The sequence below is a fragment of the Astatotilapia calliptera genome, chromosome 20, assembly GCF_900246225.1.
Source record: "Astatotilapia calliptera chromosome 20, fAstCal1.2, whole genome shotgun sequence".
In the NCBI taxonomy this organism is placed as follows: domain Eukaryota; kingdom Metazoa; phylum Chordata; class Actinopteri; order Cichliformes; family Cichlidae; genus Astatotilapia; species Astatotilapia calliptera.
In genome coordinates, this window is record NC_039321.1 from 28,710,585 (window position 1) to 28,729,675 (window position 19,091).

Here is a 19,091-nt window from a genome sequence, read left to right on the forward strand (position 1 = left end):
TTTATTTAGAGGTTGAAGAATTTGCAGATGTAGAAAGGCTTGTGTGCTTAAGAGTGTTTTGCAAATGTTGGAGAATTCAATCCACATGCTGTACCAAAAATCCTTTCACGGGTGGGTAATTCTCATCTGTTGGTATTGGATCTGACTTCCTCACGCCTTCACTGACATTTGGCTCACCTTTCTGCCCTCTTTGCTGCTGATGAGTCCCCGCTACAGCATTCGGCAAAGGGCTCGCTCCTTCCCCTGACACGACTGCTCTCACCAGGTCTGTCAAGATTAGCTGCTGTACTCTCCTGCTCTCGCTTTGTTTTCACACAGGGCGGACAGTAAGAGGGAGGGAGGAGGTATGATGCAGAGAGGTGGAGGGGAGGTGACAGAGGCAACGTGTATGTATGCGGTCTCTATGTCCACATGTCCTTCATATTACTCAAGTATATGCTGTTTCCTTTCACTGATCGTGGGAATCTTTTCAAAATAATGAGAATTTAATTGTTTTTCTTCTACTTGCAAAAAGCCAGATCAGTTTAATTGTACAAGGATTCAACAAAGGAAATAGTTGTTTCTCATTTTACCTAGCTAGTGTTAGAGACTGGACCCGGTCATTAAGAGCAGGAGTAGCTGAAGTCAATGTGGAGCACAGGTAAGAACTGAACCTAATATCATATCATCGTCTTCTGCAATGTGTCTTCTTCCGTATAATGGCAGAGTATGCATGACTTCTATTTTTCTTCAATATTGCAGCTGTGTGGTGCAGTTTTTGGGTTTATAAATATGCCTTGGTTACCTCAAATTGGATTATATTTGACAAATATGTGAACAGGTGTGCTTGAAGGTCACTGCTTGAAGGTCTTTCCTTTTCTCAAGTATACATCTGTGGAGATGAGCGCTGTCCTGACAGCTCCACCTGTTTCCTGCTGCTCTCACATCCAGACTGAGCTCCACACGAGTTTGCTCAAATTTCACACAAACATTATTCAAGGAATACATATTTGAGTGAAACTTGTCCCCGTTAACGAGTACACCACTTGTGTTTAACTGTTAGAAAAAAGCTAAATAAAGAATACTTTGCACACTTTCTTGATGATGATAGATTAGATGCTAGATTTTAGATGTTATCTGGTTGACCCATGTTGAGGTTTAATAATAGAGGACTGGCTGGAGAGATGATAATTAGTCTAAATAAAAATACACTGCTTATAATGTGTTGGCTTAGAGCAGAATAATGCGAATCATCATAGTAAAATTTCAGGAAAAAAGGAGTTGTGATGCAAGTGTGTGATCTGAATATGGCCGGAAAGAGAGGTGCCCTGTGCTCCTGTGGTGCTGGTGTAAAAGTGTCAGGAAAGTGTGAGAGTGTGACAGTCAACAGCGACATTCTCCACCTCCGCAGGCAAGTGTGGATTCACAGGACAGGCACACCCACCTGTGTACACACATCCACATACAGTGTTCTCACAGACTCTCTCTTTCTCTTTCTGTAGGAGACAGTCATTGAAACTTTATTAACTTTCTTTCTGAAAAGAAATCATAACAATCATCTTGATAGTTTGATCAAAACATGTTGCTGAAAGGTAAAGAAATAAAGCTTTTAAAAACATGGCTACACGGTGAATTATTAAAATTAAAACAAGCTTAAAACATTTTTATATTTATAGAAATACTCTAAAACACTTCATAGTTTAATTCAAAATTAAGGGAGAAAATCTGTACACAAGGGCACATTGAGTGCTTCTCTGATAGTGTGTCTCATCAACTGTTGGAGTAATGGGGAAAAAATGGATTTCATGCTGGTAAGTTATTTTTGTCGTACTGTATCTGGAATGACAGGAAAACATTTTTCTGTTCGTCTGTGTTTTCTGAAGTGGGACAAAGAATTCAAGCAACATGTTATATGGCTGGCCACATTTCCTGCACACATCCACACCTGATCAATAGTCTAAATTTAGTGGGATGATTATCCCTCACATTTGGAAAGTGATATGCCTGTCAGACTTGCAGGCTCAGGCCGATTCAAGGGGAAAGCAGAGGTCCTTGTGCTCCTGCTCAGCTCCACTTACTCACCAGACAGATTGGGTCCTATGACAAACTCATTATTTGGTTAAAAAGAGAAAGATTGCTGTTTTCCTTTGACATGGTGACTTATTTGTCACATTCTAAGGCAAAGCCAAAGTACGCTGATGGCACCTGCCTGGCCGGCTCACTTTTGACTTTCATAGCCAGTCTCTAAATTCACCACCACAGTGACGAGAGGCACCCAAAGCCCAATATGTGAGCGAGGTTGGGCCTGTACATCAGCATCACCATGCAAAAAAACAGACTTTAGAAGAAGAAAAGAGAAAACTAACACGTCTGGAGAGTCACATACTGTAGTGCCTGCAGGACTCGGAGATGAACTATGACTTGAATTTATGATCAAAAGAAGCTGCATTTTGACTGCGCTCGAGCTCTTGAAGAGAAGTGAGTTACAGTCACCATTGCAAATTTCAGTGAGCGTAGATTTATTGTGTGTTCCCCCAGTAGGATAGCAAGAGGAAGACTTATCTTGGCATTATTTGAAGGGTTGAGTTAGATGTGCACGCTCTTCCTCGGGTTTGATATACAGTATTTCTCACAGTCTGTTGCTGAACATCATTGGATGAGTATTTATAAGCCTTTCATACTCAGCAGTCATTCCTTTTGTATCTGACACTGGCCTCAACAGCTTTGTCTGTTCAACAAATCTGTTGTATATATTTTTCCACTTGAGTGAGGTGTATTTGTCTCAGTCTGACAGGCTTTAAGGCCATAACCAGTTGTGTCAGCTTTCTCTTTGGTTCCCTTATTTACTTCTATGTGTGGTGATGTGGCTCTGAGAACATATTAGCCTTTCAGTTTAGATGAGATCATTTTACATTTTGGAAGTTTTCCAAATGCTTGTCTAGTACCAGAGCAGATATTCTGTTTATGCTCAAACAGAAGCAAGGCACCCTGTATTAACAGGCTTACACCAATAGAGGGTAGCATAGATTAAACATTAGCTGGAATCCAGAATTACTTCTGCATACTTTGGCACCTTCAGACTCACTTAAAAGTGATGATAAAGTTCAGTATTAGTCTGTTCTGTGTTAGCACTTTAAAAAAGACTTACCACTTAAAAAAAATAGAGATTTATATACAAAAGTCAAAGTTAGCGTAAGCCTACTTTAGATTCAACACAGTGTCCTCAGAGGTAAGTGAAAGCTCGCTGATAGAAACGGCTCAAGAAACAGAGTAAAAGCGAAGTATGTTAAAAATTTTGTAAACAAGTTGCAGGATTGTTGACATCATCCTTCAAAACATGGTATATCAAAGTAAATGTTCGGTAATCATAACAAATATCAAGAGTAATAAAAATAATCTTAAGAAGAATTTCTATATTACATTAACCGTCTTCGAGACTACTTAAATTATTGTACTCTTCTTTAATCCTGCCTTATCTCAACTATTGCACTGACCTATGGGGTAAATCATACAAAATTCAACATAAGACACATAACATATGTCTTATTATTATTTTGCATTACCTTATTATAAATTATTAGTTTGTACAAAAGGCGGGTGTACGACCTTTTAGTTCCCTTTGACCTATGTGTGAAAGTCATTGTGATTTTATAACTTTTGAAATAAAATCAGAAATAATGATAATTATTTTTTTAATCATTGAAGGTACAGATGCAGTTTTTACACTTACATTTTACACTTTCTTGCAATACTTGCAATACTCTATGTAGTGTGACCTAAAGGTTTGTAGCAGTAAAGCACAACTTTCAAACTTGGGAAATCTGACAGTCTCAGGGACACATTTGAATGCAAACAAATTCCTTTAAATGCTTGCTAAAACGACTAAGCACTTTAAAGTTGAAAAACAAAAGCAGTATCTAGCAGTTAATACCCTGCCAATTAAATCTCTATAATTAATTGCTTGTGTAGCGAACAGATGTTTCAGCTGAATGCAACATTGTGTCTGTTTATATACACGGAGCTAATTTTTAGGAAATTCCCCTCCTCTACGATTAGTTTCTGTAATCGGATCACATCGTTCGTGGAAACATTTTTAGAAAATAGTTTTGTAACTATAGACATGCAAATTAAATATGACCATACTTGTTATTTCCTCCACTGATTGTGAAGCAACATTAGAAACACAAGTGGATGGGAGGTGAAATGATGTCAGTTCATTATTCATTATTATCATTCATTATAACAGGTCCCTGGTGGCATAAGTGTCTCTCTCATCGAGAGGTGACAGAGATTAGCTTTAGAAGGCTCTATGAACAAACAGAGGAACCAATCGTAGTAGAGCAGCTTCCTCCCTTCTTGCTCTCTTTACACAGTGTTTCTCTACATCACCTTTCTCCAAACATACCAGTCCAATAATACCATCTGTCCTCTCCCCAGTGGCCTTCACCTTATCCCTGAGCTTCTTACCCCTGTCCCCCTCTCCTGCCGTCTGCTTTGCCCTCCCTTCTTCTTCTTCTTCTTCTTCTTCTTGTCTTTGGACGATACAGGATCTCCATGCTCCAATTTCACCCTCTCATCATGACATCCATTAAAGTGGCGCTGGGCCCTGGGCCCCTGTTGGCCCGACAGCACATTAGCTCTCGGCCCATTGAACAACAACAAGGACCGGCTCTGAATTATTGATACCAACACAACTAATGAGGAAACACTATCTCAGCTCTTTTGCTGACACACAAACACACACACACAAATGTTGACGGAACAACTTGCAAGCACAACTATATTAATAACAACTATTGTTCCAGCTGCTAGTGCCACATTTTCAAAAACGAATATTTTCTGTACTCAGTCCATTTCCTGCAGACGTAATGTATGTCTGCGTGGTTTGTCCAAGGAGCCAGAGGCTAAAATTCTTCTTCTAACCTGTCTGTTCCTTTGCACTTAAAAAAAAAGCTTGTTCCACATCAGTAAAGTCCATTATTTTCTCTGCTGGATGTGTCAGATCTTGCTTGCAGTTGTGAAATTTTCTGTGTGTCTTTAAGAGCTACCATATGTTCCATAATACCATCAGTTTTTAGTCATTGGATTTTATCCAAACGTAAGAGTCTGTAAGAATTTGAGTGGGTGTTTGTGGCACCTAAGACTGCCAGTGTTTACATACAGTAGCCTAAACGTATGCAGTGGAGCTGCTGTAAAGAGAGGTATTGGAGGTGTCAGCCAGCCTCCTTAGTATTCACTCCAACACCCTGTGACTCACAGCCTCAGCCTGAGAGAGTGAGAAGGGTAGTGGTGGAGCTAGAGATAGAAGAGAAAGAGGGAAAGAGAGAGCAGGACAAGAGGAGGCACAATGAACATCAGGCAGCATTTTCTGTAGCCCCAGGCTCACGTGTTTATATCTGTATGTGTTTGCAAGCATGCCCGCCCAAGGGGATTAATTTTTTGACAGCTTTGTTAAGCCTTCTCTTAAGCGCTGAGCTTCTCAATAACATCGTGGCTGTGTGATTTTCCGAATGTCTCTCTGTGATTTCTCTTCACAAGGGAAGCTGGAGAGAGAGACAGAAAGAGAGAGGCAAAGACTAGTGCTCAACATGACAGCAGGCATTCTTTGAGTGGCTCCTCGGTGTGGAGGAAGTGGACCATAAGAAGCTGGCTGTGAAGCTCCTCTTCATTCACTGACTGCATTGCATTGGTCGATAGTTAAATTTTTCCGCAGCCCATTTTCTGTGTCCGACTCTGTCTGTCTTTGTCTCAATATTCAATCCTTCTGGTTGTCTCTTCTTGTCACTCAATGTCTCTTCATTCCTCTGTCAGTTTGTATTTAGTTTAATCTCTGCCCCTCCTTCTTCTGCTTCCTCCGGTCTGTCGCTTTCTATTTCATCTCTCCTTTTTGCTTGCTCCCCCCCAGTCCCACTCCCAGTCTCAAGTCTATCCCCTTTGATGAAACCACAGATGTTGATAAGAATGTGTAACTTTGTCTGGGTAGGTTGAAAAGATGGAGGGAGGAAAGGGAGAGAAGCACAAACGCGCACAGCGTTAAGGTTAATCCCCTTACAAGTCCACACACACATGGAGTCAAAGGGTAGCGAGGCGGAGGTAATAAACAGCGAATGCAACAGACAGAAAACCAGGCTCACTGTGAGGGGGAGATGGGTGAGGAGAGTGTGGCAAATAAAAGTGAGAAATTGGTTTTGGGAGACAGCATTTTCAGTCAAGCTCTGTCTCCCCTTCATGACTTCCACTCTGCATGATGACAAGTGCCTGCTGCTGTTCCCATTGGTCGAACCTGCCACCAATCAGAGCAGAGGCATGTAAGGTGCCTTTAGGTTATATCCAATCCCTAAAAAACAAGGAGCAGAGAGAGGGAGAGAAAGCCAGAATGGGAAAGGGAGTTGTGTGCTTCATAGAGAGAGACCAAAGCAGATGTTGACTTTAAAGTAGATCGAACTGCTTTCCTTTTGAAGTGATACAGTAGACAGGAAACTGATTGTCAGCTGTTTGTTGGAGACCACACCACAATTCCTCCTGGCTGCTGTGGAGAAGAAGATCTTGGCTCTGTAGTCTCCCCCCTGCCAGCGTGATTGGCTGTCACACTTTAGGCTCCCCCTTCTCTCTTTTTCTTCTTCACTCTCTCTCTCTCTCTCTCTCTCTCTCTCTCTGTCTCCTCTGTGCTGTCCTGAGGCTTACCTGAGCCACCACTGCAGAAACAGAGGACCCCCCTCCTCACACACACACACACACACACACACTCGTGCTGTTTCTTTCTCACACTCAGTTTTTCACCTGGATAGAGCAGGCGCAAGGGACGGCATGTGCAGCAGCAGCAGCAGTCTCTCCTCACATCTAGCGCTACCTCTCTGAGTTGCCTCTTTCTGGAGAGTGGAGAGCAACTCTGAAAAAGACATTTTGGAGCCATTGTACACTTGGAGAAAACAGGAGAGACGGGGGGCAGTGAGGGAACACTTGTCAACCCAGGGACACCAAAGGCAACGCACAGCAATGATTTTGGGTGAGTTGTTGCTTTTTGGTGCATCGGATTTTAGAAGACATCAGTCAGGCTGTTGAATCACTAATCCCTACTTAAACTTGGCCACCAGCAGCTCTGTTTTATTTATTTTTTTAGTAGTCTGCTTGGTTTTGATTGCACAGAGACATCTGTCAATACCAAGCGCCTGGGTCAACCTCTAAATTACAGATAGTGTTTGTAATTACGCTAATAGTGTGCCATTTATGTGGCAGGTGTGAGTGATGACATAGAAGGTCAAAGCATTTGCGCTGGACTGTATCATTATGGTCTGTTTGGTCACATGACCAGACTCCACCACTCTCATGTTCTGTCAGAAGGGGCTAAGTGACAAAGATGGTTTCAGCTGAACTTGGTGATAACTGATGTCATGCGGTTTTATACAAACAGTCAGTGCAGAATTCGTGACTTTCTTCTGATGATTTGTTACTGTGGCACTCAATTTCTCCTCAACCTTGCATTGCTGCCATCCTGATTAATGATAAGCGTCCAAGTCATCAAACACATTTTAAAAAGAAGATTCATTCCTTAGCATGCAGGAGAGTATAGATTCCAGTTACTAGACATTGTTGTGAGTCAGCCAGCACTTTCTTCTTTAGTATGCTGGTCTCATAGTGGCCATGTCTAGGAGAGGGGATTCTGTGTGGTCTGTGTGCGCTTTGCATTCGGCTTGTAGATTCATACAGAGGTTTTAAAAGGAAATTCGCTTGTAAAAATGTTCTAGAGTCTTCTTATTTGCACATGGCCATGACTGTGAAGCCGTGTGTGCTTATTGCCCATGTATTACTTCGAAATGTGTGTGTGCGTTGATGCACGCTCTCCCGGAGAGGCCACTTTGTTTTAACGCATGCCTGGGCTGATTCAGGCGCAGTTCTGCTTCTCTGCTCTCCCGGCAGGCATGTTTTTCAAGCAGATAACTTTAATGATTATGGGGAGTCATGCAGTCTGAGGTGTGGGAGCTCAAAGTGTGTGTGTACCTGTGAGCTAAAGGTTTTCAACCAGTCACTAAACTTTTTTAGAACAGCCATCAAAGAGATAACTTTTTCACTTTGGGAAGGTTTTTAATTTTTGTTAAATAACATTAAAATTTATCTCTATTTTAAGGGTTATATTTTGCACTTCTGAAGCTGGTTAAAAATGAACAATTCCTCGACTTGAGCCTCATGTAACAGACAAGTACTGTCTTGATCAGGTTGCAGGTGGTAGCAGCTCCCGTAAATGATATTTGGGTAGGATATCTTAACACCAACACACCCCCCCCCCTCAACTACAACTCTGCTGGTTGAGGTTAAACTTTAGCGTAGTCATTGGAGTGTGTGTATTTGAATTTTGATGGAAGCAATATCACACGGAACGTAACTTCTGTTGTGCAGTAACATAAATTTGGCCTCTGCATAAAGACTGATGTCAGTGTTAACTGGTTACGCCACAGATCTTTTTTCTATTTTACAGAAACGGTGATAATGAACTGTGGCTCTAACGTTCAAAATCTGTGTGTTTCTCATTGCATCTAATGATTTGTCAAACCTTTCCACTTCACACCTGCCGAAAAAGCTGACCCAAGGCTTCTGCTTATTAAGTTGTCACTCAGATAGGCATCTTTCATTATTTCTGTCTGAACACTGAGATTTTCTCGTGCCTAACATTCTGCTCCATTTGCATGATGATGTGGCTACTGAGTGATTTGACATTTCTAGCTTTCTTCTTCTGAAAAGGGTAATGTCATTGTAATGACCTTTACAATTCTGGCACTGGTTGATGTCGACCTCCAATCAGCAAATTTCCTGATTAAGCTCCCTGATATAAATCTGCAACGTTGTGATAACATATCTCAATTGGAAATGTGTGTCGTTATAAAAATGCAGTTAAAGAAAGAAATGTGTTTTTGAGTATGCCTGCGAGAACCACATGCTCCAGCGATTGTGTCTGCATGGCTACTGGTGTTTTTCTCTTTCCACTGTTTTCTGTGACCTTGAGCAAACAACCTTTACCAGTGCGGCTCTGTCCCTGATGCTGTACACAATTCTATTGTCATTAGCTTTGTCGGCATTCTGGAGGCCTGACAGAGGCTTTTGGCTGCTGTAATAGTAATGACAATTCTGAAGTTGATCATTGCAATGGCAGTGTGCTTATATACAAAGCTGCAGGCAGCCAGCATAGCTGTCTGTCTGCTGTCTGTCTGTCTGTCTGGCATGGGCTCTGCACCGAGGTATTGGTATGAGACTGCTGCTGGTCAGTACATGCGTGTGCGCGCATGTGTGTGCGCGTGCGTGTGTGCATGTCTGTGCATGTGTGCATGTGTGTGTTTGTGGATAAAAAAGAGAGAGAAACAGCAAGAGAACAATGGCGACCTAATAACGAACATGATCGCTGGGCTCCTGTTAGTGTAGAGCTTCTCAGTTGACTGTGGAGTCATGGTGATCAGCCGCCATGATGTCTAGCACAAACCATCTACGCCTGCAGTGAGTTCCTGGTGTGGAGTCCACATTTAGACAGGAACTGTCTGTATTGCCCTCTTACTGTCACCAGATATTGCATGGTGACTATCTGACAAGCATTCCTGGTAAAATCTACTTTGTTAGCATCATTGCAAAGTTTTTGGGGGAGGACCTGTCATGTCATGAGCAGTTCATGTTTAAACGTTGCTTCATGTCTCATCTGTCTTGTCTGTTTGAGTCAGATCTGACCTCCCGAGCTCAGGGCCATGCAGCCGATCTGTCTCTTTGTTTTTGTGTTTGAGCATCCACTCCTACCTCATCTGTCTCCATAAAGTTTATCTTTCTGTTCCTGTCTGCATAGCTATTGCTTTTTCCATTCACCGAGCTCTGCAACCCCCTTCTTTTAATTGACTGCACACACCTGGTTCCAGAGGTCAAGTCAAAGACATCATAAAAAAATGTGTTTGAGCAGATCAGCAATGCCCCCCATCCCCATTTTCTTCATGACTGTGCTGCTCTCTTTGTTTATGTCAAAGTGACATAGTAATTATAACTCATTAATGAGCCAGATATTTGGTATTCATGCCCCAGTATTTTTCCTCTATGCTTCTTTGCATATCCAAGACATAAGGGGAATACTTGAGAGCTGCTGGAACTGCAGGAATTCTGCAACCCCATTTTCTACCTTTCTGCAAAGTGGACCTCTGGTTTCACCAGTTTGTGTTGTAGAATATCATGATGCCATTCAGCAGGAAGAGGTAAGACTATGGCATTGTGCTGTGTGATCTGTGTGATGAGTAGCTCAGTGTGCTTGACCCACTTCACCTTTATAGCTGCTCTGCATACCAAGGCACAGAATAAAAAAGACTTATTCCCATGACAGTAATTACAATATGCCACAAAGGTCAGGGCTGACCTGGCATGTAAGATAAATGTGGCACTCATTTGTAGGGGGACTGTATAATGTGTGTGCAAGGGATATTAGGTGGATATATGTGTGAGCAGGAGCAAGTAGCAGGCTTGCCACTTCTTTCTTTAAGTCTAGCTCACCCCTGGTTTGTGGAGATCCCTCTTCCATCAAAAAGCTGCTAGGTCTCATCCCCTCCCTGCCTGGCTTTTCTCTGTTGCTCCATTTGTTTATGCTGGAGTGACTGTGTGTCAGCAGGTTGTCAATACTGTCTGTAAGAGACTCTAATGAATAGGCCTATTATTGGACTGGTGGGATGGAAACCCATTGTGTTTGTTTGTGTGTGCGTGTGTGTGTGTGCACGTGTGTGTGTGGCACACTGCGGAGCAGCAAAAGGTAAAGGTGTGTGATTTCCTGACTCCCATGTTTCCACTGGTCTCCCCGCAGTGCCCTGTATTAAAGGTTTTTTTTAGTGAAAATTAGAATGATCCTGGAGTAAACATAGTATTTTTTTGTGAGTTATAGTCATAAAGTAAAAAAGCAAACAGTGAAAATAAAACCGATTTGTGCCGTTTATGAAGCACCCACTAGGGCCCACGGCACCTGCCACCACTACCAAAAAAACCTGGCGCTTTGCTGCTGCGCTGTGAAGCACAGAAATGCACCTGTGCGTGATTATGGTGTCACATTAGTGCATTCACCAAGGCAAGCTGGCTGACTACTTACTGGGAATCCTGGGGCTACAAGACACCTGGGAGTTGAAGCCTGGAAAATGTTCTGTATGCTTCAACAGTCTGTCTGATCACAAAGTGGAAAGAGGCACAGATGATTCTTCACACTGCAGCTCTCTAGTGTTTTCAAAGAGACAGTGTTGCCTTTATCATGTAGAGGTGTAATATTTTTTGTCATCTATTTTCCTGATGTCTTTGCTTAATTGTGCTCTTTTTTTTCATGACAAAGCTTACTAATAACTTGATTGCCTTTTATTTTATGTTCATGAACTGTGACTTTCTTTTCTTTAGGGTTTCCTGTGTGCAACAAAAAATTGTTAATATGTTTATTTACATTCCCTATGCAAGGTGGCTTAACATTGCACAGGTGTTCTCTTTTGCCCATACTGGTATTGAATCACCTTGTGTCATACAGCTGCTTTGATGAAAGACTGGAGATCAAAAGCTTTGCTTCCTTTTTAACACTGCACTGCCACTGGTTAAATATTTAAGTAATCAGTGTTTTTACATTACATGAAAATATAAAAAATCACATTTCAGCTCTCTCTTCAGTACTCTCTCTCTCACTATAAGGGTTAGTGAATCATAACTGAGTTCAGAACAACTCCTGTGAAAATGCTGAGCACTTACATGGCACTCTGTTATGCAATGGTTTATTTTATTCATCTCTAACATAATTTGAAATACTTGGACTATTAGGACAGTGCAGTGACATAAATCTATAATAAGACCATTTTTATATTCACTGCTTGTTGAATTTTTGATTTAATTGCACACAAATTCTGCAAATTAAATTGAAGAGATTTGAGTATTCAGTGTATACTGTTATTATCTGATTCAGCAGTTTGTATGTCATATATGAAATCGTGAAATAATTCCTATACTCAAATGTTTATTTGATCTCTTATTCCTTTTGTTATCTCCTTACTGATCACACTCATGTATAGAAAGAATCAAGCATTTATGATGATGTAATGATCTGATAATTCACTTGCAGTTTTGTAAGGTTCAAACGGCAGCCAAGTGTAAAAAGGTTGAGCAAAGCTAACGTTTGGCTGCGAAAGATGTTGCATTAATCATGCCTGTTCTATTTCTGTGTGCTCAAACGAGAAGAGAGTAGAAGTGGAGGGGGAAGAGAACGAGGAAAGCAGATAGATAAAATGGAGTGAAAAGTGTCCTCATGAAAGAGAATTAGCTCTTTCCAGCTCTGGGGGGGAAGAGGAAATTCCTCTGAGTGCTGTTGAGATAGGGTTTCACACAAAGACAGAAGAGAAATCAATTGAGTTGCAGCAAGGTCATTTCATAGGAGCATGGCTAGCAAGGAGGAAGCTAAAGGGTAGAAGGAGGATCTCCATGAAGCACAGAATGAGAAGCGGGATTGAGTGAGTAGTGTAGGAGGACTGGGACCTAAGCGATAAAGAAGGAAATGAGAAAACAGTGAGATGAGGAACGCTGGATGTGGGGTGGAGTGACAATTCTTTGGTTACAGCTAGGCTAAAGGGTGAAATCCATGCTTCCTTGTGACAGCAAACATGGAGCACTTCTGTCTCTGTATCATCTGACTCATACCAAGAGGAAATATGAGCAGTATATCTAACATACTGCTGTCCTAAAGCTCTGGCTGAACTTCACTTATAACCACAAGGACATGTCCTCACTATGGTACCTCAGTCATCTAAACAAATCTCACTTTGCTCAACTACATACTGCTGGGCACACAGACTGAATGAATGCTACCAGCGTTTGGTTCCAAGAAGCCTTAAGCTAGCTTTTAATCCTTAATGTTACATGAACAGCTCAAAATAGCTTAAATCTCCACCCCTAACGCCTTCCCTCTGCCAACTAAATCTCTTCCAGCATGTTTAAATGTATGTATGATGCTTGATCATGAGTAGCAGAAAGGCTGGGTGACAAAAAGGCGTCAGTAGGTTGAGCTCCGACCTGCCCTCTGTGGAGTCTTGCCCATTGACAGCTAGTGTAGCTAGAGCTATCAGAAGGGTTTAGCGCAGTCTTGGATGAGTGCCGGGGAAGCCTCACTAGCAGGTAGTTATGGAAACCGCATGGCGTAGGTCTTAACACAGGCGTCTGGTATGCACACCTGTCTTTGAACAAGTTCTCCCCTGAACATGCGGCCCTACCCCTAAGTAGGAAAGCGGGAGGGATGATAAGGGACTCTGCCGGGACCTGCACCACAGCTCCCTGCCTTGGGGGTGCACAGGGAAGGTAAAGAGAGGTGTGGATTAGAAGGCTGTAAGGGACGCAGGGGTGAAGAGGTACCTGAGGTCATTCATGTGAGTCGTGTATCTCATTGAAAAAAACACCTTTTTGCATTTATGCATGTAAAGATTTTCCACTGGGCAGCTTTGCCTAATGCAGCAGCAGCAGCAGCAGCAGACACTGTTGTGGGACGCACAGATGGAGGAATGGTTGCTTATATATTTAACATAACTTTCAGCTAACATGCAGTGGCAGTAAATGTAGTTCAAAAGAGAACTGATAAAATGTAACAAATGGAACCGAAGAGGAAGGATGGAAACAAACATTTCCATAAAATTAGCATAGTCAGGATTGGTGCACTTGTCCCAGTGAGACAGGAATTACCGCATGAACATAAGCGACTTCACATTACATTTGTCAAATCTGAATAATGGTGGTTAATGTTTGGGCTTGTAGTGGTTTTGCTTATTAACTGTAGCATGAGACGTTTGACAGCACAGCAAAGCAAAACATTTGCCAGCCCGTACGCTATAAAAGTAACATTTCTGCCTCCAGCCTAAGTTTTCTCATTTTCACCTGCAACCGTTTGTGTAAATGCGAGGTTTTATTTACAGTAGCGAGAAGATGGCTTTTGTGTTCGTTCTAGGCCAATAATCACCAAGCAGCCACTGCCACAAATCTTCATTAGAAGATTAGCCTGCAGAGAGACAGCTTGTGTGTATTGTTTATTTATTTTGGGGAGTTTTGTTATTAGTGCTGCTGCATACACCAACATCAGCCTTGGTTTCAGACTGCTGCCAGTTAGAATTTGTGAATATGAGCAAAATTCACCTGAGACTCGCAGTCTTCAAAACACATGCACACCAACAGTCTGTCCTTGTGGTGTTTTATTTTTCAAATCCTTACCCTCCTCTGTCTGTCTGCATCTTTCCCATGCATATGCTCAAAACAATATATATATATATATATATAATGCTGTCAGCTTGCTCTCTTAAGGTGCATCAGCTGCCCAGCAGGTACTCATACTCAAGACAGAACAAATTAAGGTCACAGCAGGGAGAGGACAATGCCATGTGTGTCTGTGTGTGGGTATATATGTATATTTTTTATATATATATTTTTTTCCTTTTCTGACCTCCAAACAGTGGCATGACTCCAGAGAGTGGTGTTGTCAAATGGCTCCTGTCCCACTCAGAGGACACTGACCCTCACTGCACCATTTTGCAGGATAAAAGGTGCCACCCCCCACATTTGACTTCAAACTAGGAAACAGAGTGACGACTGAAGACCGTGGTATTAAATTTCCCTTTTGTGCCTGCGATTGTTGTTTCTCATCCTCAGCTTTTAGTTTCATTGTACCTCTACTAAGAAAACCTATTGTGTTTAATGTTTAAATTTAATAACACTTTCAAAGCGGTGCCAGTTTCAGCAGCACCTGCTAAAAACAGAAAAATAAAATCTTTTCTTGAAATTGCCTTTTTTTTCTTAATTCACACACCATACTAGATAAATAAAAAAGGTAAGAAAGAAGTAACAGAAGGACAAGCTGGAAACTGAAGCACCTTCTATCATCTGCAATCAGCAGTGTTGGGAAGGTTACTTTTAAAATGTATTCCACTACAGATTACAGATTACATGCCCCAAAATGTATTTTGTAACGTATTCTGTTACGTTACTCAATGAGGGTAACGTATTCTGAATACTTTGGATTATATAATCATGCTTTTTACAACTACATGAATGTGTGAATTATTACTTTTACTGAAGGTTACTCGCCATACGCTCGTCAGGCACTCTTTTTGGCTGCAGTGGTTATTATTATATTTACATGCTTCCAGCTCCCGTTTCTGCTCGGTGACAAATCGTACTTTTCCACTCTCCTTTCCCCCCCTCCCTCGCTCACAGAGTTGCAGTCCATTCTCCCTGCAGCACGGACTACACTGCCCATGAGGCTACATGCTATGCCTGTAACACTCTGCCTATTGCCTTCATATTAAATCATTTTTATGAATATTTTTTTTAAATATTGCTTCACATCATTATGGGCGGCGAGATTGAGACACGGGCATTAGAGCCTCCTAATGCGTGTTTTGTTTGGGGCGTGGAAACCAGAAATAGAGAGGGCATAGCTGAACATATGAAACAGGAAAATACCGCCGTGTAATCCATTTATTTCAGCAAAGTAACTGTATTCTGAATACCACCTTTTTAAACAGTAACTGTAACGGAATACAGTTACTCATATTTTGTATTTTAAATACGTAACGGCGGTACATGTATTCCATTAGTCCCCAACACTGACAATCAGTTTTATTCTCCTTCACTAAAAAAATTTGTCATATTGTCCATATATGTGTGGGTCCTAACTACCACATTGTGGACCTCGACCCGTAGCTGCTAACTGGCTTAGTTTAAGTGTTTTCACATCACACAGCTGAACGCTAAAATTATGACACTTTAACAACTAAGTTCCTCTCTAAAAATATTTTTAAAAACCCTTTTGATTCCACTGTTTTATCCTTTATCCACTGGCAGTTTTTCACCCGGCCCTAAGCATGAAATACTTGACCCATTTCACTAGAAACCAAAGATGACTATTGATTTTAATCCTTTTAGACCAGCCTTGTATTCTTCAGAGCGCTGAAACAGGGCTGGTCAAAGTAACTAATGACCTTAACAACAGCCAACTGTTCGCTGCTAATTTTCCTCAATTTTCGCCCAGTCTTCAGTCAGTCGGAATCATGCAGATTTATTGGACAGTCTTTTTTTTATTTATCATTTATCATTTGTTAATGATAAATGTTTTTTTCTTCACCTATGCCGCCCACGTGATATGTTCCAAAAGCCTCTATCCATAGCCATTTCCCCCCCTCTGTCTATATGCTTCCACTGGAGCATATTATTAGAAAGCACAGTATTGATTTTTCTTTTCTATTTATATTTGCTGCATCTTCTACTGTAGCTTCCATTTAAAATGACTATACAAAGCAACCAAAAACACCAAATCTGTCATCTTGTCTCTCTGATTACTGCCGTTCTGCACACTAGCTGGACTATTCAGCTTTATTGCTCCATTGTTCTTCTTCATGCTGATCTTCAAAAGGTCTTAGTTGCTTCTTTAAATTGTCACATCTAGAATATTGCAACTCATTATATTGGATTGTAAGATTTTGATTTTGTTTGTAAAGCTGCAGCTTTACAACCATGTGTGAATCCTGAACTCCTCAGCTAGGGGTTTTATTTCTATCCATACCTGTTTGCTTCTTTTCTTATTAATATTTTAAGTAGCTTCTATTCTTTTGTGTAATGGTGAGTTTAATGCAAAATCATTATTATTCCTACAGTATTTGTATATATAGTTGTATATTTATTTAATTCTTTCCCACCTCTGAATGGATGAATGTATGAAGTGATAGATTTCTTGTGGTTTTATTCTATTTATTTTGCTCCTTTCCATCCACCTACCAACTCTTGACATGAGGTTGCTTGGTTATCACACTGGCTGGTCCTGGTGGGTCCATAAGTTCCAGAGGCCTTGTCTCTGCCAACCAAAGCCTCAGACCTCTCCTCAAGGGCAGTATCGTATTCTGCCTGACTGTGCGTGCCTGTGTAATCCATAGCTGCAGGGAGAGTGACCTTCACAGCAGGCAGCCTCGCAGCAGGTCGCGTCGCATGGGCTCAGGAAAGAGGACAGGCTGGACAAAAAGGGTGCTGAGGGCAGGACACAGCAGTTCTTAGATAATTAGCCTTTCTTGTTACATTTTTCTACATGTTGGTTCTTCTTTTCCTAAAGGAGCAGATATATATTTTAGAACATTACATTTCTGTGGGACATGTTTCGGTGTTTCCTTTAAATACATTCCCTTTAATTGCTCTAAATTACAGTGAGTGCCACTTGCTTTCGGCCCTTTAAAAAAACTTTTGTATCATTCACTTTGTGCCGCAGATATTAGGTCCCATGGCTTTAAATGGTGGAATGCCCAATCTTGAACATTATGAGGAAATAGATTCATCACCACCTAGTCTGTCTTAAAACTTTCTGCAGTTTGCTGTCTCTAGGACAAAATGCTATTTATGATGTAAAATTTGCTGTCTGCGTCCAGTGCACACTCCTGAAGTAAAGGTGAAGCCACAGCCGGGAAAAAGTTATTGACAGTTATGGGAGGAGATGACGCAGCCAAATAAGTCTCTGCTCATGAATGATGCATGTCCTCACTGGCCCTGACGGAGAAAGAGAGTGAAGCTGGATGACAGCTGGGGTGCTGTGTGTGCATGGTGCAGAACAAGGTGAGACTCTTTACTGTACAGCCCAGCGCCCTCCCTTCCTGTCTGTTCCCTCTTTCCTTCCTTTAGTTTCTCTTATCCAACTACACACAAATATACACAAAATTGGGAGGCGGAGCTGTTACTCTCCACAGTCTTCGGTGTTCCTGTATAACCAAACACTGACCTTTACAATGCTCTGATTTCCTGCGTTCTCCTACCCTTTGCTCTGTCACTCTTAGAGACCCGCTCTCTTTTCTCTCCCTCTCACGGAGCCCCTCTTGTTCATCAGAAACAATCATTGTGTTTTTCATCTCACTGCCCTGCTCTGCCGCAGTCTGAGCCTCCAATAGCAGGATGGAGAGAGATGAGAGTAAAGGGGGTGGGTGTGGGAGGTATGCAGCATGCAGGGCACAAACGGGAAAGTCTACATAATGGTTTGTTGTCGTCATCACTGTAGCGTCACAGCTGTCTATCCTTTTAGCAGCAGCTAGAACACAAACGCGCAGTCTGCATCATCGGCGTGCCATGGAAACTCAGTATAAGAACAGAAACAGACATGATTTAAGAACTGTGGTCAAACCTTTAGAAACTACAATAGCAGCCTTCGATAGACACATGATTTTTGGTCAGAGCAAGTTTGCATAAAATGGGGAATCAAATAGAACTGAAGAGAGTTGTGTCATCTGGTTCTCTTGGTCTCCTTCTTTAGATAAATGCACCTGCATACATATGTCAGCATTGACCTTAGGGGAATCTGAAAATCTCACGTGTCCTGTTTGCTATGTTTGAGATAGTTGAGAAAGGGTATAACTTGGAGGATAATTGCTGGTGACAAACTACCTCTTCAGACATGGCTACATTGACTTGGATAGAGTATTTGTCCAAGGGAACCTAACAGTGATAGATCTAAATACTTTACGAACGGACCCAGCGAGCATCTGAATAAAACATTGTGCACGGGAACCACATCACTGGGGAAAGCCATTAATTCTCAGATTAGTAGCAAGTGGCTAATGTAGTCCATCACTGTGTAAAGCCGCGTAGCCCTGCACCACCCAAACAAACACATCAATCTGACTAACAGTGTGTGTCAACATGCTCCTTGATTACCATGCTAAACCCAGAGCAACCCACAGGAGCCCAAAGGAGATCATTAAAATCTAACATGCACACTTGAATATAGCTTCAACTCAAAATTCATTTTTTACACACACACACACACACACACACACACACACACACACACACACACACACACACACACACACACACACACACACACACACACACACACACTTTCTCTAATATTCGAAGTTTACAGGCCAAAGGTAAAGTGGTGTGCAATAGCAACGCTCCTGTTGTGCGTTGCTATTGCACAGATTCCTCCGTACACAGAAACAAATGATGCATCTCAACAGTTGATATTCAGGCACAGATTTTATAGCACTTCAGCAGTAATGTCATGTAAATGTGTTGTGAGTGTCAGAGATTTCGTGTTGTGTTAGTGGAGCAGAGTATGCCTGGAGGGTGCA

The 19,091-nt window shown here is 41.7% G+C and overlaps 1 protein-coding gene across 3 annotated transcripts in view; it reads left to right on the forward strand.

Moving 5' to 3' along the window:
- Window positions 1–428: 428 nt before the first annotated feature.
- The window catches only part of znf385a (zinc finger protein 385A), a 55,346-nt gene continuing 36,683 nt past the window's right edge, over window positions 429–19,091 (forward strand). Inside the window, exon 1 of one of the 3 annotated variants that reach the window (XM_026153826.1) lies at window positions 429–640. In XM_026153826.1, the coding sequence (XP_026009611.1) occupies window positions 628–640 (13 nt within the window). In that variant the 5' untranslated portion in view covers window positions 429–627. Of the gene's footprint in view, window positions 641–6,326; window positions 6,986–12,032; window positions 13,368–19,091 lie in introns of those variants that run through there. The other 2 variants (XM_026153827.1, XM_026153829.1) reach the window with 2 other exon arrangements.